This window comes from Lissotriton helveticus, chromosome 3_1, assembly GCF_964261635.1.
Source record: "Lissotriton helveticus chromosome 3_1, aLisHel1.1, whole genome shotgun sequence".
NCBI classification, from domain to species: domain Eukaryota; kingdom Metazoa; phylum Chordata; class Amphibia; order Caudata; family Salamandridae; genus Lissotriton; species Lissotriton helveticus.
Window position 1 is genome coordinate 1,654,003,234 of NC_136061.1, and position 26,630 is coordinate 1,654,029,863.

At 44.3% G+C, this 26,630-nt stretch overlaps 2 protein-coding genes across 3 annotated transcripts in view; one reads left to right on the forward strand and one right to left on the reverse strand.

The window, feature by feature from the left end:
* The window catches only part of LMLN (leishmanolysin like peptidase), a 319,237-nt gene extending 300,551 nt beyond the window's left edge, over positions 1-18,686 (forward strand). Inside the window, exon 17 of the mRNA XM_078682424.1 lies at positions 9,695-18,686. Coding sequence (XP_078538550.1) covers positions 9,695-9,795 — 101 coding nt within the window. The 3' untranslated portion in view covers positions 9,796-18,686. The remainder of the gene's footprint in view (positions 1-9,694) is intronic.
* Positions 18,687-21,960: 3,274 nt separating this feature from the next.
* Positions 21,961-26,630, reverse strand: part of LOC144823691 (glycerol-3-phosphate dehydrogenase 1-like protein) — a 185,556-nt gene continuing 180,886 nt past the window's right edge. For both annotated transcript variants that reach the window (XM_078682426.1, XM_078682425.1), the window contains exon 8: positions 21,961-23,864. In XM_078682426.1, coding sequence (XP_078538552.1) covers positions 23,768-23,864 — 97 coding nt within the window. In that variant the 3' untranslated portion in view covers positions 21,961-23,767. The remainder of the gene's footprint in view (positions 23,865-26,630) is intronic.

Here is a 26,630-nt window from a genome sequence, read left to right on the forward strand (position 1 = left end):
AAGATGGACCCTGAGAGGATTACAGTATGTGCGTCAAATGAATATTGAGTTTGAATGGTATAGAGTGATTGTTGCTTTTTTTCAGAAAAGCAACAAGGAGAATGAAATGAATATTACAATATGGTATATTGAAACTGACATATTTCAATTAAATTCAGGTAATTCTGATATGAAATGTTTTTTGGTTTTCATTTAATGTCTAAGCAAAATTGTTCTCCATATAGTACTCTGTATAAATATACTCAGTTGGATAAAAAGAAAATTAGAGTCAAAATAAGTTATTATAGTAGCCAATGGCGATTTGTATTGTTTTCTTTACATACCTATAAGTAGATTGTATGGTGTGCCTTATTATTAATAGTTTTCAATGTGTACAAGAGAATGTCTTAAACATGCTGGAGACCCAGTGGGGGAGGGGCTCTGCTCTTCAAATGAGATGAACTTCCTAAACTCCTTACACTGCTAGAGAATGAGTACTGATGACCATAAAAAGTATCCTGAGGTATGTCATCCCAGAGACTTCAGGGGGCGTGGCTTGGCGCGCAATGGTGGAGGTCGCACCCGGGTAGAGCTCTGAGCCGAGCTCCCCTTCCCCGGGCCAATTCTCCGACATTTCTCATCAGAATCACCCGAAACCGTAGGCGGACCTGCAGATAACCGCTCTGGACACTCTGGCCGATTTTCGGATTGAAGGACCGAAGCTGCGACACCGGCCTCTCCTGAGACCTTCTGGCGGGGCTTGCTGCCATCCGGCCGGCAGGAACAGTTACGCGAGGCCGCGGCCCGGGCCTACCAACCAGGCCCGGACACACAGCCCGCGACTCGGCGGCCCCCACATCCATCGGGACAGCAACCGGAGGGCGGCCTGGACGGTCTGACCCCTGCTTCTCCCCCTCTGCACCGGGAGGATTGAGGAACCCTGCATAGGGGACTGAGGAGGCGCGGCCGATGTGCCCGAAACATTGAGCTGACGACGGCGCGGACCGAGGACGCAGCTGCGGGACTATCTACTCGCACGTATGTGGGCGACGGCATCCCGGGAAGCCTACAACTACCCGACCAGAGGAAAAACAACTGCGGCGAACCGAGGCTCTGGCCAACCGCCTGGGCCCCACAACGAGACCCAACGACCCGCCACGCGTGATCCCGACTTGAGACGAGACCGGGACCAGGAGACCGTCTGGGCGCGTCGGACATTACTCCTCTCCCCCACACCCCAGAGAGATAGTGGGGGACCAGGTCCAGGAATCGGAAGCGTCTCCAACGTGCCACAGCCTTGAAGTCGTGGATGCCGGACTATCCCAAAAGGTACGGCTGGCGTTTGCGGGCGGGACCGGGGGGTCGAGGTGAGTGGGCACCGCACCCCGATCATCGCGGAGAGGCTGCGACCTCCCCCCCCGCCGTGACGCCAATCTCCTGGCGGATGTGGTGAGGCGGGGAGAAGCTGTCGTCCACAGCACTACGACCCCGTCATCGCCTGATACCCGTCGCAGGACGAGTTCCACAGGAGGTGGCGACATCTATAACCGAACGCTGAGGCATCACTACCCCCCCCCCCCCCCGGGGCCCCACGAGGCGGACAGACCTGCGGGGCGTGGAGGCGGCTGCCACCTGCTATTCCCGGTGTGGATCTGACCCGTGGATACCGCGGGGGACACGGCGCAACAGTTACAGGCCATTAGTGGTGGGACAGCGCCGAGAACATACGAGGAGGCACTGCGACACGGATGCACATGCCTGCATAATCTCACCTTCCCAACACTTCCTGGGCACACGCAGCAGCTGAGAACTGGTTGCCCTGAGCCCTCCGGAGCCCACGCGGTGTAACCTGACACGCCCGGTCTACCCAGAGATGGGCTGGGACCCTTGCACCTATGTCTTGGCCGGGAGGAACGGACCACTACTGAAACCACAGAACCCCTAACATCGTGGTCTGCAATTTGCCAAGGCGCGCCACCACACAGACTTACCGCCAGCACGGAGGACACACAAGGGACCGACTAATCTGCCACGCGACGCCGAACATAGACGACAAAATACTGTGAGCCGCAGACGCTACCGGCACCGAGCGACGACTACCTCCTAGTCCCCCAGCCACACGAGACTACGCTACTGGCCAAGTCACCTTGCACATGTCCGGTGGGGTGAGAACCCGCACTGGAACTGGAGGGGCCCCGCCGAAGGGAAAATCTGACAAGTCTTTGCAAAAGATGGCTGCTGACCAAGTTACCGCGCGGCTGGACAGCGTGTTAGCCGCCATGGAACGAATGGAGCAGTCGCTCCAACTGACCAGGACTTCTCTAGAATCCAAAATAGACAGCGTTGCCATAGACCTCACCCACCTACGTGAGGATCACAAGAAGCTGGCTGATCGGACCAAGACACTGGAGGGTACAGTAGAGGAACTTGGCCCCAAAGTCACCCAAACGGATAAACAAGTACAGGATCTACTAAACAGAGTGGAGTTCCTAGAAGACCGCGCTGAGGATGCGGAAGGGAGAGCGAGACGCAACAACATCTGGCTCGTCGGGGTCCCGGAGAAATGGGAAGGCAACCGACCGACGCAACGAGTGGAGGACTGGCTGAGAGGTCTATTACCGGAAGGTACGCTATCACCATATTTTGTGGTGGAGAGAGCACACCGTGTGCCCACGAGGCCTCACACCACCGGCTCCAACCCGAGACCGCTCCTCTTCAAAGTCCTGAACTATCGAGACAGAGACACTATATTGAGGGAGACGAGACGGCTTGGGGAAATCCGCATTGACAATGCTGCTGTGATGTTTTTCCCGGACTACACCATTCAGGTGCAACGTCAAAGACACGATTTCTTGGAAGTGAAACGACGACTGCGTGAGGCTGGCCTGAAGTACTCCCTACTCTTTCCTGCAAAACTGAGAGTGGTGGCGCAGGACAAGACCTACTTCTTCAATGCTCCTGTGGAAGTAAGCGACTGGCTGGACAGCAGGACTGACACAGCACCTAGGCAACCACAATATCCTGAAGCGAGGCCGTGGGCCGCGACGCCGCAACAGAAACCGCAGGAACAGCCATCCGGAGGAGACAACGCGCCACTCCCCGTCGACGGACCAAATGATCCAAGAGCAACAAGAAGCGCTCCGGAGAGTCTCTCAGTTGAGCGCCTCACCGACCTCGGACAACGTTCAAGCCACCAGCCCACAGATACTTCCGAGTGATGATGAGGCTATTTATGGGATCCCAGACTCCCAACTTTCTGTGGAGCTGCCAGATGTCACACCGCAAACAGCCGATATGCCCCATTGAAGTACTACATACTTGATTATTGAATGCAACCAGGGCGGCGGAGGAAGGACCAGAACCCGGACAATAACTGAGATGCTGCGACTGGACACCTATGTCAGCGATGTCCCTCGCCGCCCTGGTGACAGAGGGAGTGGACTTAACGCAGTGAGTACTCAACTAGATGTATGGATGCTGTGCAGCTGATAAACTGGTAGAACCATACTGCGTGGTTTCTCCCCCCCCTCTCTCTGCCCCGTACCATCTGCCCCTGTCGCCCGGAAACATTCCCAACCCGGACACTTGGGGAGTGAACTCTGCCTCCCTCCCCTGCACGAGCGAGGTCCTACGCACGACCACATTACCAGAGTAGGCGCTGCCTACCTGACCACTGTCTCTGATTACGTGGTGTGTGTAACATATGGCCTGGGGAAGGGCCCCTAACCATCTTCTCTTAGTTGGTTTTGGAGATCTGCCAGAACCGCGCCTAGCTCTAGTTCCCCCTAATCTTAAATACTGCTCTTTGCCTTCTTGGCGCGTTTGGACGGCGACATGTTCCGTTGCCGACCTTTTGGTATTTCTTGCTGTTTAGCAATGTTAGCACACCCTGTTCCATTTCTCACCCTTACGTTCAGAGAGATGCCTATGTCCTTTATAGTTATGCTGTTGTCTGTGTCTGTAGTGGGTGGGGTGGGGGGACTGGGGGGCCGGTGGGGTTGTGCGCCTGGGAGGCGACTGGTGGGTGGAGTGGGTGCTCTTCACCATGACATTGAATATGGCTGAGATTAGGATATGCACGTGGAAATCTACTCTTACATACGACGACATAAGTTTCAAGTAGCATTGTTACAGGAAACCCACCTAAACAAAGCTGAGGTACACGCACGGCGCCGACGGTGGCGCGGACAGCTCTATGCCACGGAGTACTCCTATGCTCGAGGAGCGCTCATATGGGTACGACCGGGCACTCCCTGGGCGGTCATAGACACGCAGATAGATTCGGAGGGCCGATATGCGATGGTACGAGGCAGACTTGATGGACACCCTGTAATACTTGCCTCCCTATACTCCCCAAACACTGACCAAGGTGGCTTCTTTGAGTGCCTCTCCACGACACTGGCGCCTTGGCATGGGCTCCCATGGATCCTTGGAGGCGACTACAACTGTGTCTTGGATGTGAACTTAGACAGGTCTACCGCACCCCCAGCCGCTGCGCAGGTACACGTCACCACGAAAGCCCTCCTCAATTGGGCCCGACAATGGGACCTCTACGACGCATGGAGAACTCGCAACCCCATAACGCGCACATATTCCTACTGGTCGGGTGCGCACGCTTTACACGTACGCTTGGACAGATACATGGTTTCTTCTGATCTCCTTCCATTAATTCGGGACACACAATATATGGGCCGTACCCACTCAGATCATAATCCACACACGCTGGCCATCGCCTGGGACGATCCACATCCTCCCATACCCACCTGGCGCCTACAACCGGACCTATTACTTGACGCGACCTTCCGCGACTCCCTTCTTACACAGACGGCTCAATACTTTGATCTTAACACTGGCACAGCGTCCTCTTCCCAAACTGAATGGGATGCTTTCAAGGTAGTGATCCGGGGACTCTGCCTGGGAACACAGGGGCACATGCGACGCAAACTTGAGCAAGACCTGACACAACTAGAAACTGAATTACTGGATTTAGAACGCACCACAGGAGGAGAAGCGACAGCCCAACTGACTGAAGCCAAGGCGAAACACGGCCGCCTACTAGACCGGTTGCGAAACGTCAATTTCGCAGCACACTCCGCCCGGGTCCATAGACAGGGTGATAGACCAGGCAAACTATTGGCCTGGCTGATTGCACGAGAGGATCGCTCGGCCCCCATATCGGCCATACAGGCAAGAGACGGCGGAGTGCTCTACTCCCAACGCCAAATACAAGAGGCGTTCACGGGCCACTATTCGGGACTATATCGCTCCCGCTTACTCGTCCCGCTAGATGCCATTACTGAATACCTATCTGACATACAGCTGCCTACCCTGACGGCGGCGCAGCAGTATGACCTCGGAGCACCATTGGACTCTGAGGAACTTCGTGACACCATCTTTAACCTGTCAAATGGCAAATCTCGGGGGCCAGACGGCTTACCGGCCGAATTCTACAAGGCCGCCTCGGACATCTTAATCCCGCACCTGGCAAAGATGTACTCTGCGGCTATAGATGACTTTGCCCTGCCCCCAACGCTCAATGAGGCGACCCTCGTATCGTTACTCAAACCTGGCAGGGATGGCACACAGATGGGATCCTACCGCCCTCTAGCACTCCTCAACACTGATTACAAAATCCTCGCCTCCGCACTTGCTCGCCGACTAGCCCCTTTGGTTCCGGCACTGATACATCACGACCAAAACGGGTTCGTACCGACACGGCATACGTCCCACAACATCCGCCGCCTGTTCCGCTTGCAGGAATACGCCACGAGGCGGTGGCCACGAGCTGGGTGTCTGGTACTGGACCTGGAAAAGGCGTTCGATTCAGTGGAATGGCCCTACCTGAGAGCGGTCATGGAAAAATTCGAGCTGGGGGTCGACTACCAAACTATGGTCGGGCTATTGTACCGCGGACCCACAGTCTGAGTTCGTACAGGAACGTTGCTATCCAACCCTATTAATGTGCGGAGAGGCACCAGGCAGGGCTGCCCCCTATCTCCTCTGCTGTTCTCCTTAGCAGTGGAACCCCTGGCTGAGAAACTTCGGTCGCAAGGAATGGATTGGGGCATACCTATGGCGGATGGTCTACATGTGGTGTCCTTGTATGTAGATGACCTTCTCTTATACGTTAATGACCTAAGTAATGTCCCGGCGTCCCTCACTGCTATCTTTGGCGACTTTGAGGAAATGTCGGGATTGCGGGTGAACTGGGCCAAATCAGGGGTCTACTCCTTCAACCCGAATGTTCCGGAATGTGACATACGCATAGGGGGTGAGAGATTGCAGTGGTGCCCTACCACGTTCAGATACCTTGGGATACACATCTACAGAGACCCTACAGATATTTTGGAAGGAAATCTGCTGAGAGCAATTGCATCCATCCGGGCACAGGTTGGGTTCTGGAAGACACTGCCACTGAATGTCCCGAGCCGCATCGCCCTTGTAAAAATGATCGTCCTACCGAGACTGCTGTATTACTTTGCGAATATACCAACTTATGTCCCTGCCCGGGTGTTCAGAGACCTCGAAGTCCTGTTGCGTGACCTGATTTGGAATAAGGGTCGGCCACGGGTTGCTTTGACTAAACTCTACATGCCCACTGCAGAAGGCGGCCTAGCTGTTCCCAACATGGAACTATACTATTTAGCAGCACAAATGCAATGGGTGTCGGGCTGGCTTGGTGGTAAGAAACTGGGAGACACAGCCACGGACACCACAGTTTGGTCCCTATTACAAGTGCATGTATTGTTTCATCCACTGACACGGACTCCCCGACCATCACAGCTACTGCTCGCGGTAGCGCACAGATGCTTCCTCCGTTGCTTGCGCCTGACCCGAGCGATAACACCTTATGCGCCGATACTGCCATTACTGGGTACCCCGACAGCGGCAGGGACTCTGACCGCTGCACAGTTGGGTAACTGGACCACCGCAGAAGTGGAATCACTAGGTGACCTCTATTCTGATGGCGTCCTCCTATCCTTTGTGGATCTCGTAAGGGACACATCCCTCCCGGCTGGGCAGTTTCTATTACACGCCTCCCTCATTCACGCGATGGCTACTGCTTGGGGAGACATGTCTGACGAACCACCGACCCACCTCTTTATGCAATACCTTCATGTCATGAGCAACGGCACACACATAATACATTGGTTAGCGCAGGCGCTTCTCTTCCACACGCATCCGACAACTATACAACTGAGAGAGAAGTGGGCGGCAGACAGGGGGAGGGACTGGACGGACAAGGAGTGGGCTGTGATACTGGCTGGCCCGGTGAACATCCCCCGCAACCCACGCTTCAAAGTCATACAACTTTACATTTTACACCGCGCATATCTCACCCCGGCAAGATTAATAAGTATTTTTCGGTCGCAGATACCGCCTGCGGACGCTGCTCCCAAGTGGGCGCGGACCTCCTACACATGCTCTGGCTCTGTCCTGCCCTCCAACAGTATTGGGACGGGGTGACCATGATGCTCCGACATTGCACTCGGGAACAGGTGCCAAGCACGTGGGAGGCTTGCATACTGGGATTGTATAAGCGTACACGACTGAACAAAGTGCAGACCAGGTACTGGGATCTTGGACTAATCACGGCCAAGAGACTGCTAACCAAGCGGTGGAAGGCTGCCACACCCCCACACATCCGGCACTGGAGCCTGTCACTGACGAATTGGGCACGGGCGGAGAGCTCTGTACTGAGACGTGAGGAGACGGCAGGACTCAGAAGGTTTCCTATTGCACAACACTGGGATGGCATCCTACAGTCCTTTCTGCAGAAATGCATAGACCAAGGGATCACGTAAAGACCTGTATACTACGCCCCCCTCCACTCCCAATACCGGACCTACGAATCCCGCACACTGCACAAACTGTCTCACACTTGACCACTATGCCCTACTCACAATACGTCGCATACCTGGCTATGTCACACTGGCGATTGTCTAACCCCCCCAGTCATGCGCCGACACGCGAAGCACTGCAACATAGACCCGAATCCTGTGAGATCGCGCCGAACTAACGCGCCAGCAGACCCTACAAACCGCCCCTGTGCCCTTGTCACGCTTGGGACCTGACCCCCTCCGCCGTTCCCCCCCCCCCCCCGGTTTCCCACCTGCTCGCCTCATCGGACACGACTGACACACTAGCTCCGCACCTCCTCCTGCCGACAACATGGCTATCTCTGCCCCTATCCACCCCTACCTGCCTTTTATGTAATTTATGTTACTGTTTTATAGTTCATTAATGATCTAGTTATATTTTCTTTTAGACCTTGCCCATACCGATACCACTTTATATTTCACGCTTTATATGGCCTTCGGGCGTAACAGCTAGGGCCTAGGCGCATTATCTATGTGTCGCGATCAATGGCGGTCACTTTCGACAGGGTGGGCGAGCAAGGCGTCCACGAGCTCCCAACACGCTTGGATACTGTGCAGCCTGGTCACTCATCCATGTAAAACCCTACTCACTTGAAGGCCGACCCACATTGATGCCCTTCCAAATGACGCACGAAATATATGGTGGCATCACCCGTAACTGAAACAGTTGATGAGTGCCAGCCCAATATCACAAGTCTGACCTCATAGACTACATATGGAAAACTGAGTAGACCACACACTTTTGTAACACTGAATGGTTATATGAAAGCACAATGTCGTGAAATGTTAGCGTGCGCTGCCGAACCCCAGGGTTGTCGGCCTCAAAGCTGTGTTTACTTACCATTTCCAATGCAATGCTTCATTCCTCGCAGCTGGCCCGGCTGGGTTGTAAGCCAAATGCTGTGTACAATGTATGTTGGACAATGAAGGTCTATTTTAAAAATAAAAAATAAAAAATAAAATAAAAAAATCCCAGAGACTTCAGCCCTTGTAATCGTGGGTCTACGATGTATTGAGTTAGAAGCTGCGGGGAAAGTAGAATGGACCTGAAATCCCAATGACTGCTAACGTCCAAAATGGCAATTCCGAGATTGAGATTAGAATATAGTAACTATCTTTAGAAAACTTGTATCTACAAGTATGGGGAACCACGGCTATGGAGCAGGGGCATGGCTCAAATTAGTGGCAACATGGTGAAAACACTGAACTTTAGGAATCAATGATTATCTCCATTTGATTAAAGAGTCCAGTACTTGGTGTGGCCACACAGGAGTTCGAAGTAGTTAAGTGCTTGCTGGTGCTTTTGGTTGCCATGATAATATTTATTTTTTGTGTGGTTCAAATAGGTACTTTTGTTTTGGCATCCAAACGTTGCTGTTACAAAGCTTAAGCATCAAGCCCGTTTTGCTTTCATTTGTTGTATTAATACCTAAACAATATTTACAGGAAAAGCTGATTTTGAAAAAAACCTACACAATGGTGCTCCTTTATATACTTGATAACGGTGTGTAATATTGTCCTTTTTATTGTACAATTGATGATTTCTGTCATTCATTATGGTAATCGTGACTAACATTAAATATAGATATGATTAAAAAACGTAAGTAATTTGTGTTAATTCACAGACATGCCAGTTGCATATAAATCCATTACATATATTCACCCAAAAAATTAGAAAAAGGATTGCCATATTCCCTGAATACTGCCAATGTGACGACAAACTGATTCATTAACATGTTGCAATGATGTTGGCCCGTATGATTATTTGTGCAGAAGTCATGTTTGCACTGCATGATTAGTAGAGTGTGAGAGTAACTGTATGTTTTTAACCCTAGATCTATGCTCTCGCTCTTCAAGTCCTGTTGCAACTCTGTGGCTGCTCCTGGGGAACCTGCTACCTTTGCTTGCCGGATTTCTTCTTTGTGCACCCCGCTAAAGGAGAAGCAATGGTCTTGGGTAGTCTCCCTCCGCACACTCCATGAGCAGAAATGTACGTGGACGGCTGATGTGCTTGAACCTCTAGAGCCCTAATGTGGAGTTTTCAGCCTGTCATTTCACAGGGGAAAAAAGGATTTCTGACACAGAAGCCATGAAAATATACCAGCTCAGCAAATGCTGAAGGAAGCAACAACATTTTTAGATGAAGACGTGACTTGAGACGGTCAACAAAGTGCCAGTATTTTCTACATGATACCAGAGTTTCCATTAACAGTGGGGAAAGTTCAGCTCTCCTCTGGTATCTTCGAGTCTTCGACCGACTCGACTTTCGCAAAGACATACAATTGTGGGTCGCCACTGCCAGTAATGTATACTATGCGTATTTTCTTTGTGTACATCATATAAATGCAGTAAGAGATGGAAAGCTGGATGTACCCATTTAGAAGGAGCATACTTGATGCTCTGGTGACTCTGAGCAATCTTATGAGCCATGATTGAATCCTTCTCTGGATGCTTGGAACAGTGGCTTCTTATGGGAGTCCTTCATGCCCACAGGATGGAGATGGTCAGATCCGTTTTTGTCTTGACTGAACCCAGTTCTTCTTAAATTATTTGAGCTTTTATCATATTTTATTGACATACTTTAATGGGGCAGTCTTCCTTTGTGTGAGCTATAAATTTAGCTTTGTACACTACATTAATTTTGTAGGCAGGTCTTCTGGAGTGATATGGTGCTATTCTGCGCCATCCTCCCTGTTAAGTACACATTTAACCCATCCCCCTCGAAGTTGACCTGTGAAGAACTAACCTACTTTTCAATGAAGTCCTATTTTAGTATGTACAGGACGATTTCACAGTAATAGAGAAAGTTGACATGCCTTTGCCAGGCGAAGGCCAAGAATCTCGAAAGAAAAAGTGTGAGTGCACCATTTACAATGCTGCAATTTACACTTTTTAGCAAACTGCTTGGAGAAAAACTCCTGATATCCTAATAGTGTGTTCCATAGTTGATCTGGCTCAAAATCATAGAACTGAACTTGTTCATAAACACTAAGAAGTGAGAGCACTGAAAACATGTTGTGGTGATGCTTTTGACCTAGATGTCCTGTGTAGCTTTGGCAGTTCTGGGGAGATAATCTAATTGCCCCAACACTACCCAGGTATTGTCTGACTACAGACACATGTAGACAGGTGTGGGGCATACCAAGTGGAGAGCTCAACTTAACAACTACTTCATTGCAATATCCTTTCAAGTTCAAGTTGACTAATTTGCTACTTTTATTCAGTATTGAGAGCCTTCTCAACTATGCTCATAGATGGTACACCGTACCACCAAGGGATAGGTGGTCTGCATCCTTCCTGTCAAGGCCACCATTGATGCCTTTTAGGTTTCTAACCGGCTGCTAACCTGGCCTCTACCGAATCTATGGGTAATGGAAGGTGTCACTCCTGAAATGTGAAAAACAGGCTACTAGTACAATCCAGTGTGCAGATATGGAACTTGAACTAAAGGCATAACTCCTAACCTATGTGAAAGAAGTACAAGAGAGAAACAAAACTAAAATTGTCCGTTAACGGCTGTTAACCTTCTTTAGTCTTCACTATATTGTTACTGGATTGCATCCTCTCTGGAGACAGCACATCCGTCTTAGAAGGGATGATTGTATTTTGTGCACTTGCACGTCATCTGGCCACTGAACAGTTTTATACCATACCAGAGAGGGAACAGTGGTAGTTAAGTTCTTCAACGGGGAATATAAGATTTCCTAAAAGATTTACCAACCTGTGTTGGGCCTTTCCATTCGAGATGGCTGCATTTCTCCATTGCAATATCTTCCTTGGTTTTAATAAACCTAGAATATCTCAGCCCTTGTGCGTGATCATGTTTTTCCGAAAGAGAAATATCACTTTCCAAAACCCGTTTTAATTATTGTCTATATTTAAAAAAGCACACTGATTTGCATCACAAACTGTGTTTAAATATGTAAATGCGTTTGAAAGACTTGTTTATTTATCCTTGAAAACAAAAAGTGCAGGAAACAGATTTAACAGGACCTTTAAAGATGATTTTGACAATGGTATTCATTTTACACACTTCAAAAGAAAGTTTCCAGACCACCTAGTGTGACTTTTGACTTTGCATTACTTAAAACAAAATGTAAGTAGTCTTTTGGCTTCTTTGTACATCATTAGGTTTCTCTCCACAATCCTAAACATTTCTGTTGAAATAGCATGCAGTGATTTTAGCGTTTTCTTGCCTCAACCGTTTTCCTCAGCTGTATATTCTTTCACCATGCTGGGTCATTTTTGATGTATTCCTCCTGCGAAGTCAAAGTCATGAAATGATGAACGCACTTTATGTATTGTCTTATTAACATTCACCTTGTTGTGGATTGTAATATTTAATAGGTGCTTCACTTTAGAAGATTGAGGGACTGTTGAGAGGCTAAACTTGGCCTGCTAGAAAAGAGCATAAGTACTTCTGCCAGAAAATATGCTGCCTCCTTGAAATCTGGGTTCAACCCAGAAAGAGAGCCAAGTATCAATGCCTCCACCTTGGACGTAGTTGTAATCTATGGTCATGCTTCCAAGCAGTCCTCAGGGCCATGCAACCACCACTGCTTTTATATCACCTGGTTGACAATGAGATTTTTAGTGGTAATTTGCTTGCCAAGTACTGATATCGCCATTCAGTACTTGAACGATGAAGATTCACTCAACATTTAAAACAACCTCTGAAAGGCCAATCTGAAGAACAAGTGCCACATCTATCTAAGGAACCAGAAGAAAACCCAGGAATCTTGTGCACGTTTTATGTTCATTCCTAGTCTTTGCAGGTCAGAAACCAGTTCCGCCGAACCCTTGTGGTCACAACACGGAGATCTTCCATCAGAAGGAAAGCAAGTGCAAACCCAGACTTAGTTTGAGGCAGCTTTTCTCCAACATCTATAAGCTATTAATTTATGGATTTTGGCAGTTCTCTACAAAACAACCTTCAATAAAGTGGGGAGCTGAACTTCCAGGAGAGTGACCATTGAAGCAAAAGTGTTTGAGTGGCAAACATCTGTTGTGTTTGAAACTGTAGTTTTGAGCTCATTCTTACTTTTTGATGCACTTCTACAGGGGTCTTTAGGAACCATTCGTATTTTTTTCTTGCAACTGTTTCGGTGAAATCCTACAAACCGACAAGAGAAAAAAATATAGGACAGATGAGATGGATTCTCTATTCCAAAATATAACCACCATCCTACAAATTATATTATTGATTTGGCAGTTCAAAAGAGCTCCCTAGTATCTTTGACCTCTGTTGCTTCCTCTGCATGAAAAGAGCAAAAGGATGGATGCTGTGGGTAAGAAAGCTAGTAGAACTTCAGGGGCATCCGGAAGGGTAGTGAATACAAATGCCTGTCTAGGTTGATATGATATATCCCTTATGGGATTCAGTAGAATCACCGTTCTTCTGCTTAGTGGCTTAGGACCCGAGTTAATAAAGCCATGAAGGAGCAAATGATTGATGGAATAAATGATATTTCTGCCCAAATAGGTACCACAGATTAAACTGTTAAGTCATTCTGCCCACAGATAGTCCCACACAATCTCCATGAGACACATCCCATATCTCTGTCTTACGTTGTTGAAATCTGATGCCCAGCTGAAAGTCCTAATCCTATATTTTTCATGCTTTCTTGTTTTTACATCCCATGTTCATGTAGCGGTCCACAAAATGAAAGCTAGAATGGGTACATCATGATTATGCTAGTAATTGTGGCCACCCCTTTTACTTATATAGAAAAACGAATTGGTGTTAAAAACGTTAGCGGTTGATGAATAATTCGAACACAGATTCCTCACTATGTGAATATTCCCACAGGCTGCAGATCCGGAAACTCAAGAGCAGTACTCCTGCATGACTATAAGTTATGCTGAGCTGCTCCACACCGACATTGTCCACTCCATAAGTGATAACGATCATGACAAAATCAAAGACATAAGGAATAAAAAAACTGTTGTTCTAGTAGTCCGTTCCTCAAGGGGTAAATATAATGACTGCTGCCTTCATCGGAAACATTGCTAACAATGAAATTAACTGAGCATGCACTTGGAGATCAGTCTTTATTGACTTGTCAGACACACAAATTGGTCTGGTTTTTATTCAGAGATTTGTTTAGCTTGGTGTGTCAATTCCTTTTCAGTAAGTTTCTCTAGTCCCCTTTTCTGGGGATGACCGTGCTATTTTATACAGGATTAATGGATATTAATGATGATCCCACAATGAAAAAGGGAATGTTACATACTTGCAATCCTAATTAAGAAGGCAAATATTGTGACATGCAAGCAAATGAAGTTCACCAGAATGTGACCTTTCCTTTAAGCAAACAAACACATCAGCTTTATTAGAAACACTCAATGAGTTGGTACCCAATAAGCTGTTCCACAGACCTCCTGGCAATGGACCTTAATTGCCTTTTTGGTGGTTCATGATAGACCTGGTACAAGGCTCCCACTGCTCCTACAGGTCTGGCTGTAGGCATGTGATACAGTGTGCTCGAGGTCTGCTATGCAATTGATTTCCTGTTCTTCTGTGAAAAGCTTTGACCTTCCATATGCATTGTTTTTACGCAGTGCAAAACAGTTGCAATACCAAACCAAGTTATTATGATAAAACCTAGTTCCTTCATCAACATTCCGTTGTGGTTTGTGCTACTATTTTCTTTTCCAGATGTACTAGGGCTACCAGCAGTGCAGAAATGTGGTTCTGCACTGCTGGTAACCCTGGCACATCTGAAAAGCATTGCAGAGGAAGCCCATGAGATACCACTCAAAACGTGTGCTCTTGTAACTAGGGAATCCAAAATATCCAAGTGACATAGCAGAATCTTCTTTCATTGGTGAGCTTTAAATCAGTATCCTTTCTCTAGTTAGTACCAGGTTACCATTCTGAGATTATTGCTAATCCCTCATTTCACCTGCCATCATAAGACAAGCAGACTCCTCAGAACCTAACCTATCGATCTTCAAGCCATTGAGCTGCTCCCTTTGAAAGGAAGCGATCACAACGTATCCTTAAGGTGCTAAATTGTGGAAAAATGCACTGTAAGTTTTCACTTTCTTCTCCACTTTTTCAGGCTGACCAATATTTCCCTATTTTTAGGTTCAGGATGGTCACCCTGGCCTGGATTCCACCCTACATTCCGGATGAAGATAGACTGCACACACTAGACACTCTTTTCACCAAGGTGCTGGTAACATCGGCATCCTTTATAACGGACTAGCAGCCCGTCCCGACGTTGTCTGAGCATGAAAACAGAATGTCTTCAATGGTTCGGGTAGGTAATAATACTGTATTTCAAAACCTTAACACGCTCCAGAAGCGAACGTGTTTTTATATTAAAACCCTAACACGCTCCAGCGTGAATGTGTTAGTCCACTGTAGCCGACGCCACTGCAATATGTACCTTAACACGCTCCAGATGCGACCGTGTTTGTCCGCTGTAGCCGACGCCACTGCAATATGCGAACTGTGTCCGCTCCAGCCGCGAACGTTTTTTTCCGCTCCAGCCGATGCGTGTGTGTTCGTTCCATCCCCGAATGTGTTTGTCCGCTCCAGCCTACGCCACTTAGACGCACAACATCGCGTCAACGTCCAACGGACACAACAATGCTAAAGAACACGCCCACTCGTATTGGAACGCTAGTCCCACACAGAACGCTTCTCGCAAGCGGTATAATCCCGCAGTCTTTTGCCAAATGCCGCGCCCATCGCTTTACAGCACAATGCACACGCCCACAATGGACTACTTTGCACAAAACGTTCTTTTACCCTTCTAATGTATATTTTGGGCTGCTGTATAGCCTATGTCCATCTGCTGATACTGTCGTTTGCAATGCTGTATTGGGTGTTCCGATTGGCGCTGTGGTTCCGGGGTTTACCCGCCTCAAAGGTTTGGGCTCTCTCTCTATAATATTAGTATGGATGTATAAAATGCATCTTATGAAGTCTTTCATTGTTCAGAGATCTGGCCGTTTCTTGTCTTCTGCCACTCTATTTTGTCATTGTTGTAGTTTAAAGATCTGGCCACTGTAATGCTTAACAGGACAAAGAAGTTCTTTTTGTATTGATGTGTCCTTGCACCACCCATTATTTTTAGATATTACATATTAAAATTAGAAGCACAAGTATCAAATGTACTAGATCACACCATTCAAACAAATCTAGTGTTATATGTTGAGACCCTCATGGGTGAGTAGCAGCGTTGTACAGATACTGGTTGATTGATTGGCATCATTCTATTTGCCTGGCCAATGTTCGATGCTGCATTTCAACTTGATAACATTACAACATGGTTTACTCTTTCTTTTTATACTGCCTTTAAAACGTTGGACATAACTATTCGCTGCCCAACCCCCCAAAAGGCAGACTCCCACAGGTTAGGGGAACACCTAGAACTGTGTACCTTCAAACTTGTCCTAATTACAATCTCAAACAATTTAGGGGGAGTTCTTACAACTACATTCTTGCAATGAAAAACAGTAAACATGTGGCAAACAATGTGAATTTCAACAAGTGTTCTAGTGGGCATTATAGTCACAATGTACAATGTTTTCCAGGTATGATATTGTAATAAGCTCATAGGTCATCCTAAGGGCATTGTCAGAAGCATGTAAAATCCCCTATAAATATTAAGCTGGTATCCTCAGAGAATATTGATCTATTCAAAATTCAAATTTTAGTGAACTATTAATACAGGTATTCAATCGTTTCTTATTGAACAGCATTATGACAAAATAATTATGCCAGTAAATGTCTATTTACCTTATTTGAAGTACCTTCTTGCACTGTAGACCCCAAAATCACATCACCAGGTTAGCTGAAGGTGGACAGTACTTGAATTCCTATCTTTGAAGGACCTACCTCGATTTAAACTAAAACAGTAGGGGGCAGATTTACAAGCCCCTTGCGTAATTTTTGCACCGCTATTGCGTCACTTTTTGTGACGCAGCAGCGTAAAAAGGCGGCCCATTTACAACGTGACGCATCTAGGGAGATGTGTAACGTTGTACAGCCCTGCGTCACATTATACCTGCGTCAGATATAATGTATGCAGGGTGGGCGTTCCAACACAAAAAAGCCTCGTAAAAGTGACGCAGTGAAAACTACAAGATTTCACTGCGCCACTTCTAGGATGCCACTGCGTCAAACTCTTACGCCTGCTTGAAGCAGGTGTAAGGAGTGACACAGCACAATGAGGATAGGCCTCCCCCTGCATTGCTGGAGTTGCGTCGTATTGCGACACAACTCCAGCAATACGTGACTTTTGCATCAATAGATGCGTCAGAATTTCTGCGCATCTGTCAATCTTTGCGCCATGGTGCACCATATTGTAAATACGGCGCATCCATAGTGGCGCAAGGGTTTCTAATGGTGGCGCAGGGAAAGTGGTGCATCTATACAGATGCGTCACTTTCTTGTAAATCTGCCCACAGATTTTTAATTTGATTTGTCCCCAGGTTTTTATTCAAACAAACTAATTAGTAACAAAGAAATGTTTTTCTAAAATGTACTGTAGCATTTAATTTAAAAAATAATTTTAAAATGCATCTTCTAATTTACCTCTGAAGTTTTTAACAAATCTAAGAGCTTTTTTTGTTTTATGTGCCAAAGCCATGAACTATATGTGCTTGACTAGCAACCTAGATGTCGTGCCATCATTTCTGTGAACAGTTTCTTTGGGTAATAGATTTAGTGTGACCATTCTCCTACTTTTTGCTCAGCTGAGCAGTTGGAAGTGACCATTGCTGATAAGTGATACATTACACAATTCTGTACTAAGTAAAGGAAAGCTCAAAGTAGAGCATGAGCTAATGCTCAAAATCTTACTATGAAACATCCTGGAATATGATGCTGTAAATATTGTTAATGTGTTATAGTGCTTAATACTGTGATTTAAAGAACTTGGAATTGGATAGCAGCTGGAAAATGAGTTACCTATCAGTCATATAGGTTCTGATCATCCTTCAGATTAGTAGGCAAACTTGTCATGCTCAGTCTTGTTCTGTATCAGTCATTTCGTTTTGATTTAACTGTGCCATAGCTGCACATCCTATTATGTACAATGGGGGTAAAAACAAAAGGGTCCTAGTCTGCTTTACACACCTTTGGTACTGTGTAGGGCTGATCAAAACATTGTTTGGGTCTCTACACAGGAATCTTGGATACCAGTCAATTACTAAAAGAAGGTTACTTCTCAGGATAAGATGTGCTAAATGACAGCTAGCATGGCCCTATGAGTGTTTGTTTTGGGAATAATTTGTAAACAATAATTTAGTTATTGGATGCCTTCACTTGAAATTTCAGACTAGAATAGCCTTTCAGAACGTTACACTACATTATTAAAGATGCCTCTAATTTCGTGCTCTGTATAGGTGTTTTGGAAGAGTGTTCCATACTTTTTGCCTTTCGCCAAAAATAAAAAGCTGTTATGGTGCTATGATGCTTGCTAGTTGGTGTTTGTTATGGTATGTTAAAAGCTTGGACATATAGAAAATATTTATTTATTATTTACAAACCTAATGCCATCAGGGCACATGTATTTGTTGAGGGCATACTTCTGTATGTGCAGAGCAGTGGAAGCCTTAAACTGGATAAATACCTCAGCTAATAGCCATGGAAATTGTTAGGTGTCATCACTGGTAAAGCTGCCTTTTACATTTTACCTATTGCCATTTATTTCCACTGCAAACTAACATATGTATATGTATTTATACTACAAAAATTATTGGAGCTTATTTTGACCATGTTAGTTCCTTGGTAAAATAGACAGCATCTGTTAATGTCATGGTATTTGTTTATCGTACCTATGCATTCTTAATAAATGCACTGTCATTCTGTTTGTGTTTCTGTTACATTGCTTTTAACTTCACTGTTCCTGCTATCTTAGGGTCATGAAGCTTGTATTGTTAATCTTAAACCACAAGCCTGTCCCAATACAATGCCGCTCTATCACTTCTAGAGGTTTCATTCATGTATAGTGTTGGTTATCACTTCAAAAGAAGAAACCATTCTTTTTGTATGAGTTTATATACGAGTACACTTCAGGAAAATGCTGCATTTCAAGCGATTCATGGAACGGCTCATTACAGCTGCAGGAGCCACCATCATCATAACATCTTCCTCAGCATACAGGCAATCATGTCAGTCTCCAGTTGGGGAAATATATTGTACATAAAGGTCCTGTTCACGTTTGTTTGTTGTTAGTTTGGTCCATCTATCCTGTGCTGATGCCTTAGCTGGGTAAGTGTGAAAATACAGGATGCTGACTTCTCTTTTTGTCTTTCATAAATTTTAATATGCCACATATTCCCGACTCAAGCAGAATAGTTTTTTTCCTATTTTCATTTTTGTGTGCAGAAGGATCACTTTAATTTGGTTTTGATGAAATGTAAAACATTAAGAATGTTCATGCTGTCCCCTTTCTTACACTCTTTTCTAGCTTTAGATTGCTACCATCTGCAAGGCCAACTAAATCATGACTCAAGAAATATCATTAGTCATAAAAGTGCAACATTAATTTGAGGACAGCTGGTAGTGGGTGTCATGGGTGTTCGTTCTGATGTCCGTTTTACATTCAATTTGTTAGTGACTCTTTGATTTCTTCATTTACAATAATTAACTCTAATAAAGCTGAATAAATAGCCATATTGTTAGTCATATGGTATATTCTATTTCTCTACGTGATTTACAAAAAAAATGGATTAGTTGTTGTATCTACTGATGTCCTTAGTTATACTGCTGTATTCTAATCTAATAATATTGCCCCTTTGTTTTTAAGGTACTCTCATTAACAAATAATAATCAGTAGTTTGCAGTCAAAAATGTGAAATTATAATGGCTGATTGATACTAAAACATCTCAGTTGTAAATAACAAAGCAGCAAAAAGACTCTTAGGGGGAAAAACTTATCAGGCCAGCTGAACAAATTGCTGGCCCAAATCACCAAGCTTTATCTGTCAGTAGCTGTGACTTACTCCTGACTAATGTGCGATTTACGCCTACATTTCCATGAAGAAGACACATTTATTCAAGACAAAATAAGCTTTTTGAATAGGGCCCCTGGTCTGAGAAACAGATTGATTGTTTGACGAGCTTGAAATAAATAGTATCATGTTCTGATCCCTTTTTACTTGCAAATTAGGTAAAATTATATATTATATAAGCTATATGTTTGCACTCATGTTACCGATAATTGTCACATTGGTGTATGTGTAAATATGTGTGTGTGTGTGTCTGTGTGTGTGTGTGTATATATATATATCTATATATCTCAGAAGAGTTCTCGTGTTGGATACTAGCACCATAATTGTTCCAATCCAATTGTAAAACTCATTATTTACAAGAGTAAATCATATTTCCAAGTGTCCGCATCAGACCATCTACAATAAGATTTGTAGTAAATAATATCTTTGCATATGTCACGTATTCTAATATGAAATAGGTGTCATCGTGATCTGCACTGTGTTAAGAATTGTATCTCTCTGTACTAAAGTCTTCTATAACTGCCCATCAACTGGATTATAATAGGCTTGAGCCAAAATTTCCATTTACTTCCAAAATTAAAGGAAGCATCAACTAGCTACTATTTTAATACTGTTTGATTAGGGGATGGAGGGTATTTGTTTTCTCAATTAAAATGCATATTTATTGCATTACAGTACATTGTAAGTTTTCAATATCCGATTTCTGTCTCTTTACATGTAGGTATAACCTTCTTATATTTGACAATTGAAACAAAAATGGCTTTTGCCTGGTCATCAACTGATACCCATGATTATTTCAAGTTTTTATTAAAATAAAACATAGTTTTTTATACCAGTAGGCAGTACATATTTGTTGCTGAAATTATGTTGTGTGTTTCTTAATTCTTCATCACACTGAAAGATGAACGGGTATTTTCAGTCTACCTCAAAGATTTTTCCTACTTAATGTGTGAAAGAGCAATGTGTCTAATGAATAAAGTCTTAAAAGAAATGCTTCTCAGGTTTCATGGAGTACATTAATGTAGGTAGGATAAGCCATTTACAAACTTTCTACATAAAATTATAAGAAAAGTGACTTTTCAGGTGCTTTCAAATATTTCCCACATGTTGGTAACCTCTGCAGCACAGTTACAATTTATCTTGGGTTTTCACCCAATATACACTATAATCATGCAACATATTACATGTAATGTTGATTGATGCTGATATGCCAATTGCTAAATCTCACCTTCAGAGTAAAGTGTGGCTACATTTAGAAAATATAAAACCAACTGTACTACTTAGTTTTGTAAGCATGGAATACCACTTTTCTCGATTTGTTACTCTGAATTTTCTATCACCTTTTCATGTTTTGTTAGCACTAGATTTTGTGTATGTGTTTCAGACAGATAGTTTGGGTCACTTCAGTGTGCAAATGACAAGAGGCTGCTGGCAAAAGTTTTAGAGGCACAGGATATCTGCACCCTGTTTAATAAAGATCCAAATTAATCTGAATCGATGATTGCAGTGTATCTTTTCAACTGTGCCAGAACAGTTCATTTAGGCAAACATTGGTTTTTTTAAGGCATACAGTGTTGTTTGATATGAGAAAAAGATGCCCAAAGTACTCTAGATATATAGTGCTGCCTATAGCTATTGTCTAAAAGCTATTGATGACTGTTCATCATAGTTGTCTCATTACCATTTGTATATTTGCTAACATTTCTAAGACTAGCTAAATGCACAAGTATTTGTTTGTGTTTGGCTCAGTCCACGTGATCTACTGTGCAGGGTTTGTACTCACTCCAGGTCTGTTCAGTAGGTATTACTGTGAGCCAATTACCTGCCTATAAACTGAAAACAGATCTGTAAATGTGTAGGTGAAAGTATAAAATACAAAATGATTAGAAGTACCTGAGCAATGAATAAAAGTGTTTACTTCGCTCAAAAATGTACAGATATTTTATACAGGATAACATTTTGTGTTTATTGAACTGTTCTTTAAATAGTCTACTTGCATTATCTAACATTTAGAACCTTGCTTAATGAGTTTGGAGGAGTATATGTTCTTCAATAAAATTATTGAACAAAAATTCTTCCTTTTATTTTTCCCCAGATGACCACATTAAAGTAATCAAATACACAGGGCTGCATTGGTCCATGTTTATTTGTATGATGTTGTGATATACATCTGTTACATGACGTTAAAATACAAGCTTGTTCTTGCTGATTATTTATTAACAAAATAGTTAACTCTGCATGTTGTTCCCTTCAGTATAGCTTGATCTGTAAACGTAAGTCGTTATTAACCAGATGCCAAGCTTAACGCAGTTTAGAAAACAAAACATCATGAGTAAAGGTCACAATTTTCAATCAGAAATTGGCAAGTTGTATACTTTAACAATCTAATAATGTATCCCAAACTTGAAACAGCGCAATAACAGCGAAAAGTCTGCAGCCCGTTCATGTTTCACATGGTTTGATAGGAGCCATATAAACCACTCTCTAAACTTGAAGGACTGCCTCTTCTGCTCTGGGCTGCGGAACAGTAAAGACCAAGCACAAATACATTGGGATTTTGCTACTGCTATGAAATCAACATTCAGTTTCACTGTAAGTATTACTATACCTCAAGATTGTGAGATATAAATATAACATACAACAGTATTTAGTCTAGGTTATAATCTCTTGCATTAAATTGCTACATTTTCCCATGTACAAATGCACTAAAATACGGGGGAGGGGGGGGGGGGGGGGGGGTTAAGAGGAAAATTGGTTTATCACATTGTGTGTTTATTAATGTGAAATTGTTTCATTCTTTTGGGAGGAGAATAGCCTTATTGTGCGCAGTATATTCTATAAAGTGAAGATATTGCATAGGCACATGATTAGTGTTGTATCCTTCACTGAATCAACAACTGCTAAGGACCAGCAACTAATCCGTGAATATGGATTAGTTGCTGTTATGTAGCTATTTTGCACAAAGTGGGTTGTAAACGTATTTACTGCCCTCTGTTGAGTCACTCATTCATCTGCCTGATATTGTTTTTATAATAATAACAGCAGTTTCTGCTGCAATAGCAGCCACATATGATGAACAGATTCAAAATAAGAAAGTGGGCTTACAAAAATGTGCGTTTTCAGCAAGAGGTTTAAGTACCTGATTATAATTTATTTTTATTTAGTGAACAGTCTCCGTTTTAAGTTTCTTTCATATTACTATGTTTAAAACTGTGAATTTACCTCATTTCACAAGAAACAAAAAAAATTAAACTGTACAAAACTGCTAAAATGCCTACATCTTCAATGACTGGGATTTTCCAATGATCTTTTTTCCCATGTTAATTTCCAGATTAAATGTCAAACCAGTGGTGTTTGCCAAGTGAGAATGTTCTTTTCCTTTAATGCTTCTAGATCTTAGAAAAGTACTCGAATTAAAAATATGCACTATCAAAATATATTAACTGAATTGTTATAATGGTTTTATATTCATGCATTGGTAATTTAAATTAATGTAATGGTTTAGAGATTGCTTATTGGGAAAATCTAAATGTACCTGAGGTTAGTAATACAGTGGATTTGTGTTACTTCCCACTTAAGTGTTCCAGGTCTGATTGTTTACAGCAGCTACAGTGCGACGACACAGTTAACATACTGTTGGTTGACAGTCACCTAGCATATTGGAAAATGTTGAAAACCTTGCAGCCAAAATTAATCTCTCGACAGCCTAATAAATTCTCTATCGGATTCTCTGCACCCTGGCACTCGAGTGAAATATCACAAATGATTGGATCTGAAAATCAAACCAGGCCTTTACAATGTATGGATAGAACATAGCAGTTTGGCAAATCTATCCTTCTTGAAGGCCAGAACGTTTTAAATATTCTTGGAATGCCACGTATGATATAATGCTTTCTGAAAATTGAGAAACGGAGAAAAGTAGGTCTTGGTCCTTGTTACAAGTGTTCAGGATGGTTTTGTAGACAAGAGATGAATTCTTTGACTGGTGTTCCTTCATAGCAAATCTTGTATACTGCTATGAATAATGGAAACCTGAAAAGGGAAATTAATAATGAATTGTCAGCAGGGTTTAAATAAATGTCGATAATTATAGTTAAACAGTGACAGGTGACAACATATTTGATATGTGACTTGATCACTTCACATCAGGAGTGTGTAAAGCTGGGTCTATAACTTGAAAACAACTTAGCTGAAAATCACTGGTGCTATATTCTGAGTGGCTCCCTCAAACCAATAGGGAACTAAAGTGAACATTTGCATCCTAATTTTCACGTTTTAAAACGACAGCAAAGAGGAAAGGTTCAGTACATTTCTGTGTACATTTTCAAACTAAAAAGTATCTGGAGTATCCTTGATGCTCGCCACGTAGATGCTCTACTAACTGCTGTTACATTTTCTTTTTAACACCAGTAGAGGGCTAATTAACACTATATTCTTTATGTGAACCATTTTAGATAGCACCCATATGTTTTGTAAGTTCAGACTAAACATTCCTTATGATGACATTTTAACACAGCGATGTTTTTAATTTTTTTACCTGACACTAGATTAGGCGATGAGCAGTGTTACATGTTCTCTTCTGGAAGCCGCTCTGGCATTAGCCAGCACTTCTAACTTTATCATTTTGGGCGATTTCAACCTTCATTTTGATAACCCCAATGATATAGGAGCTTCAGAACTACAACTCGACCTCGCAGCCTACCAACTCCACCGTCTTAGCGACCAACCTACCCACAAAAAGGGCCACCTTCTTGACCCCCTATTCTCTAACATCCCCAATTTAAAATTGCAAAACCCCTTACCATGGACAGACCATTTCTTAATCTGCTTCCGTTGGCACCTGCCAGCCCCACTGGCCAAAACTACCCTCCCCCTTCTCGAACGTCGTTGGTCGAAATTGGATACAAAAGAATGGAGCCACCTCCTGGAATGCTCTGTGCCACCTCACGACCCCCTCACCCACGCAGCAGACATCAAGTTCTCTGCATGGATCGAAAACTCCCTTGATTCAATCCTCCCCAAGACCCCGGTCCAGATCTCCAGGGGTAAGCCGAAATCCCCATGGTTTAACCATGAGCTCCGCTTACTAAAAAAAACTCTGTAAAAAAAAAAAAAATGAGAGCCTGGAGGAAAGAATTCGCTCCCCAAAAAAAGAAAGACTACAGCTGCGCAACCCTCATCTACAAAAAAGCTCTCAAATCGGCTCAAGCAGCTTTCTTTGAGGAAAAAATTTGAACTTCCTCTAATCCGGCCAAAGAAACGTTTCGTATAATTAACAAACTTTTAAAAACACCAAACCACCCCCCCGCCTGTTGACCCTCTCAAGAACCGTTGCAATGAATTCGCAGAATTTTTCAACGTGAAAATTCAAAACTTTTTAAAATCTCTCTTCCCCCCTCACTGAAGACACTTCTCCCGATCCTCTGCCCCCCACTCAGTTGCAACCTGGCTTAGGTCTTAACGCTTTTTCCCTCGCTACGGAAGAAAACCTCCCTATTTTCTCATCCATCAAAAGTGGTTCTCCATGCGATCCAGCCCCTCCCCATATTTTCAAATCAGTCATACCAACTATCCTTCCACCTCTGGTCCAACTCATAAACCCTTCCCTTACCCAAGGCATTGTGCCACCAGGCTGGAAAAAGTCCATTGTGAAGCCCCTTCTGAAAAAGTCACATCTCGACCCAACAGACTTGGGCAACTACCGCCCCATCTCCCTTCTGCCTTTAGTGAGCAAAACGGCTGAAAAATTTGTTAACAAGCAGCTCTCAACCTATTTCGAACATAACAACCTCCTTCACCCTTCCCAAACTGGCTTCCGCCCAGGTCAGGGGACGGAGACCACCATAATGGCAGTCGTGGAAGAAGCGCGCAACATTTTAGACTCAGGAGGATCAGTGGCAGTGATCCTCCTGGATCTAAGCGCGGCGTTCGATACCGTCAACCACCACATTGTGATCCATAGGCTAAGGGCACTAGGTATCTCAGGGTCTGCTTTACCGTGGTTGGAATCCTTCCTCCACAACCGATCCTTCCAAATTTGGGAGGGATCCTCTAAATCACACTCCACTCCTTTACTCTGTGGCGTCCCTCAGGGCTCCTCTCTGAGCCCTACCCTTTTTAATGCCTATATGTCACCCTTCCGGGAAACAGTGTCCCCGTATGGACTCAAGCTAGTGACGTATGCCGACGACACACAGCTTGTAGTATCTCTCAGCCACCCTAACCGCTCCCCTGACAACCTCCATTCTTGCCTCTGTGACATCTCACGCTGGATGGACCGGTCCCATCTCAGGCTCAACGCCGAGAAAACGGAGATCATGTTACTAGGTAACCCAGCCCACTTTAAGTCAAACTCGCTGTGGCCTCCCTGCATGGGTGAAGCCCCGACCCCTAAATCCTCCATTAAGAGTTTGGTCATATGGCTGGACCAGGATCTTTCGTTCACAACCCAGGCTAGGAAATCAGCAGGCGCATGCTATGGCATCCTTAGGACTACCCGTAAAATCCTGCCTCTGCTTCCCCAAAACACTAGGAAACTCATCATCCAGAGCCTTTTAATATCCAGACTCGACTACGGTAATGCCTCGTATCTTGGCGCCTCTAAAAAAGTAATTGCCAAATTTCAGGGCGTACAAAACTCGGCAGCTAGGCTGTTAACAGGCACTACTCTGCAGGAGCTCGGCAAAACCAGCCCTTAGGCTACTTCATTGGCTCCCGGTGCAAGAACGGGTCAACTTTAAGACGCTCTGCCTGACCCATAAAATCCTCCACAACAACGGCCCTCCTATTCTTAAACAC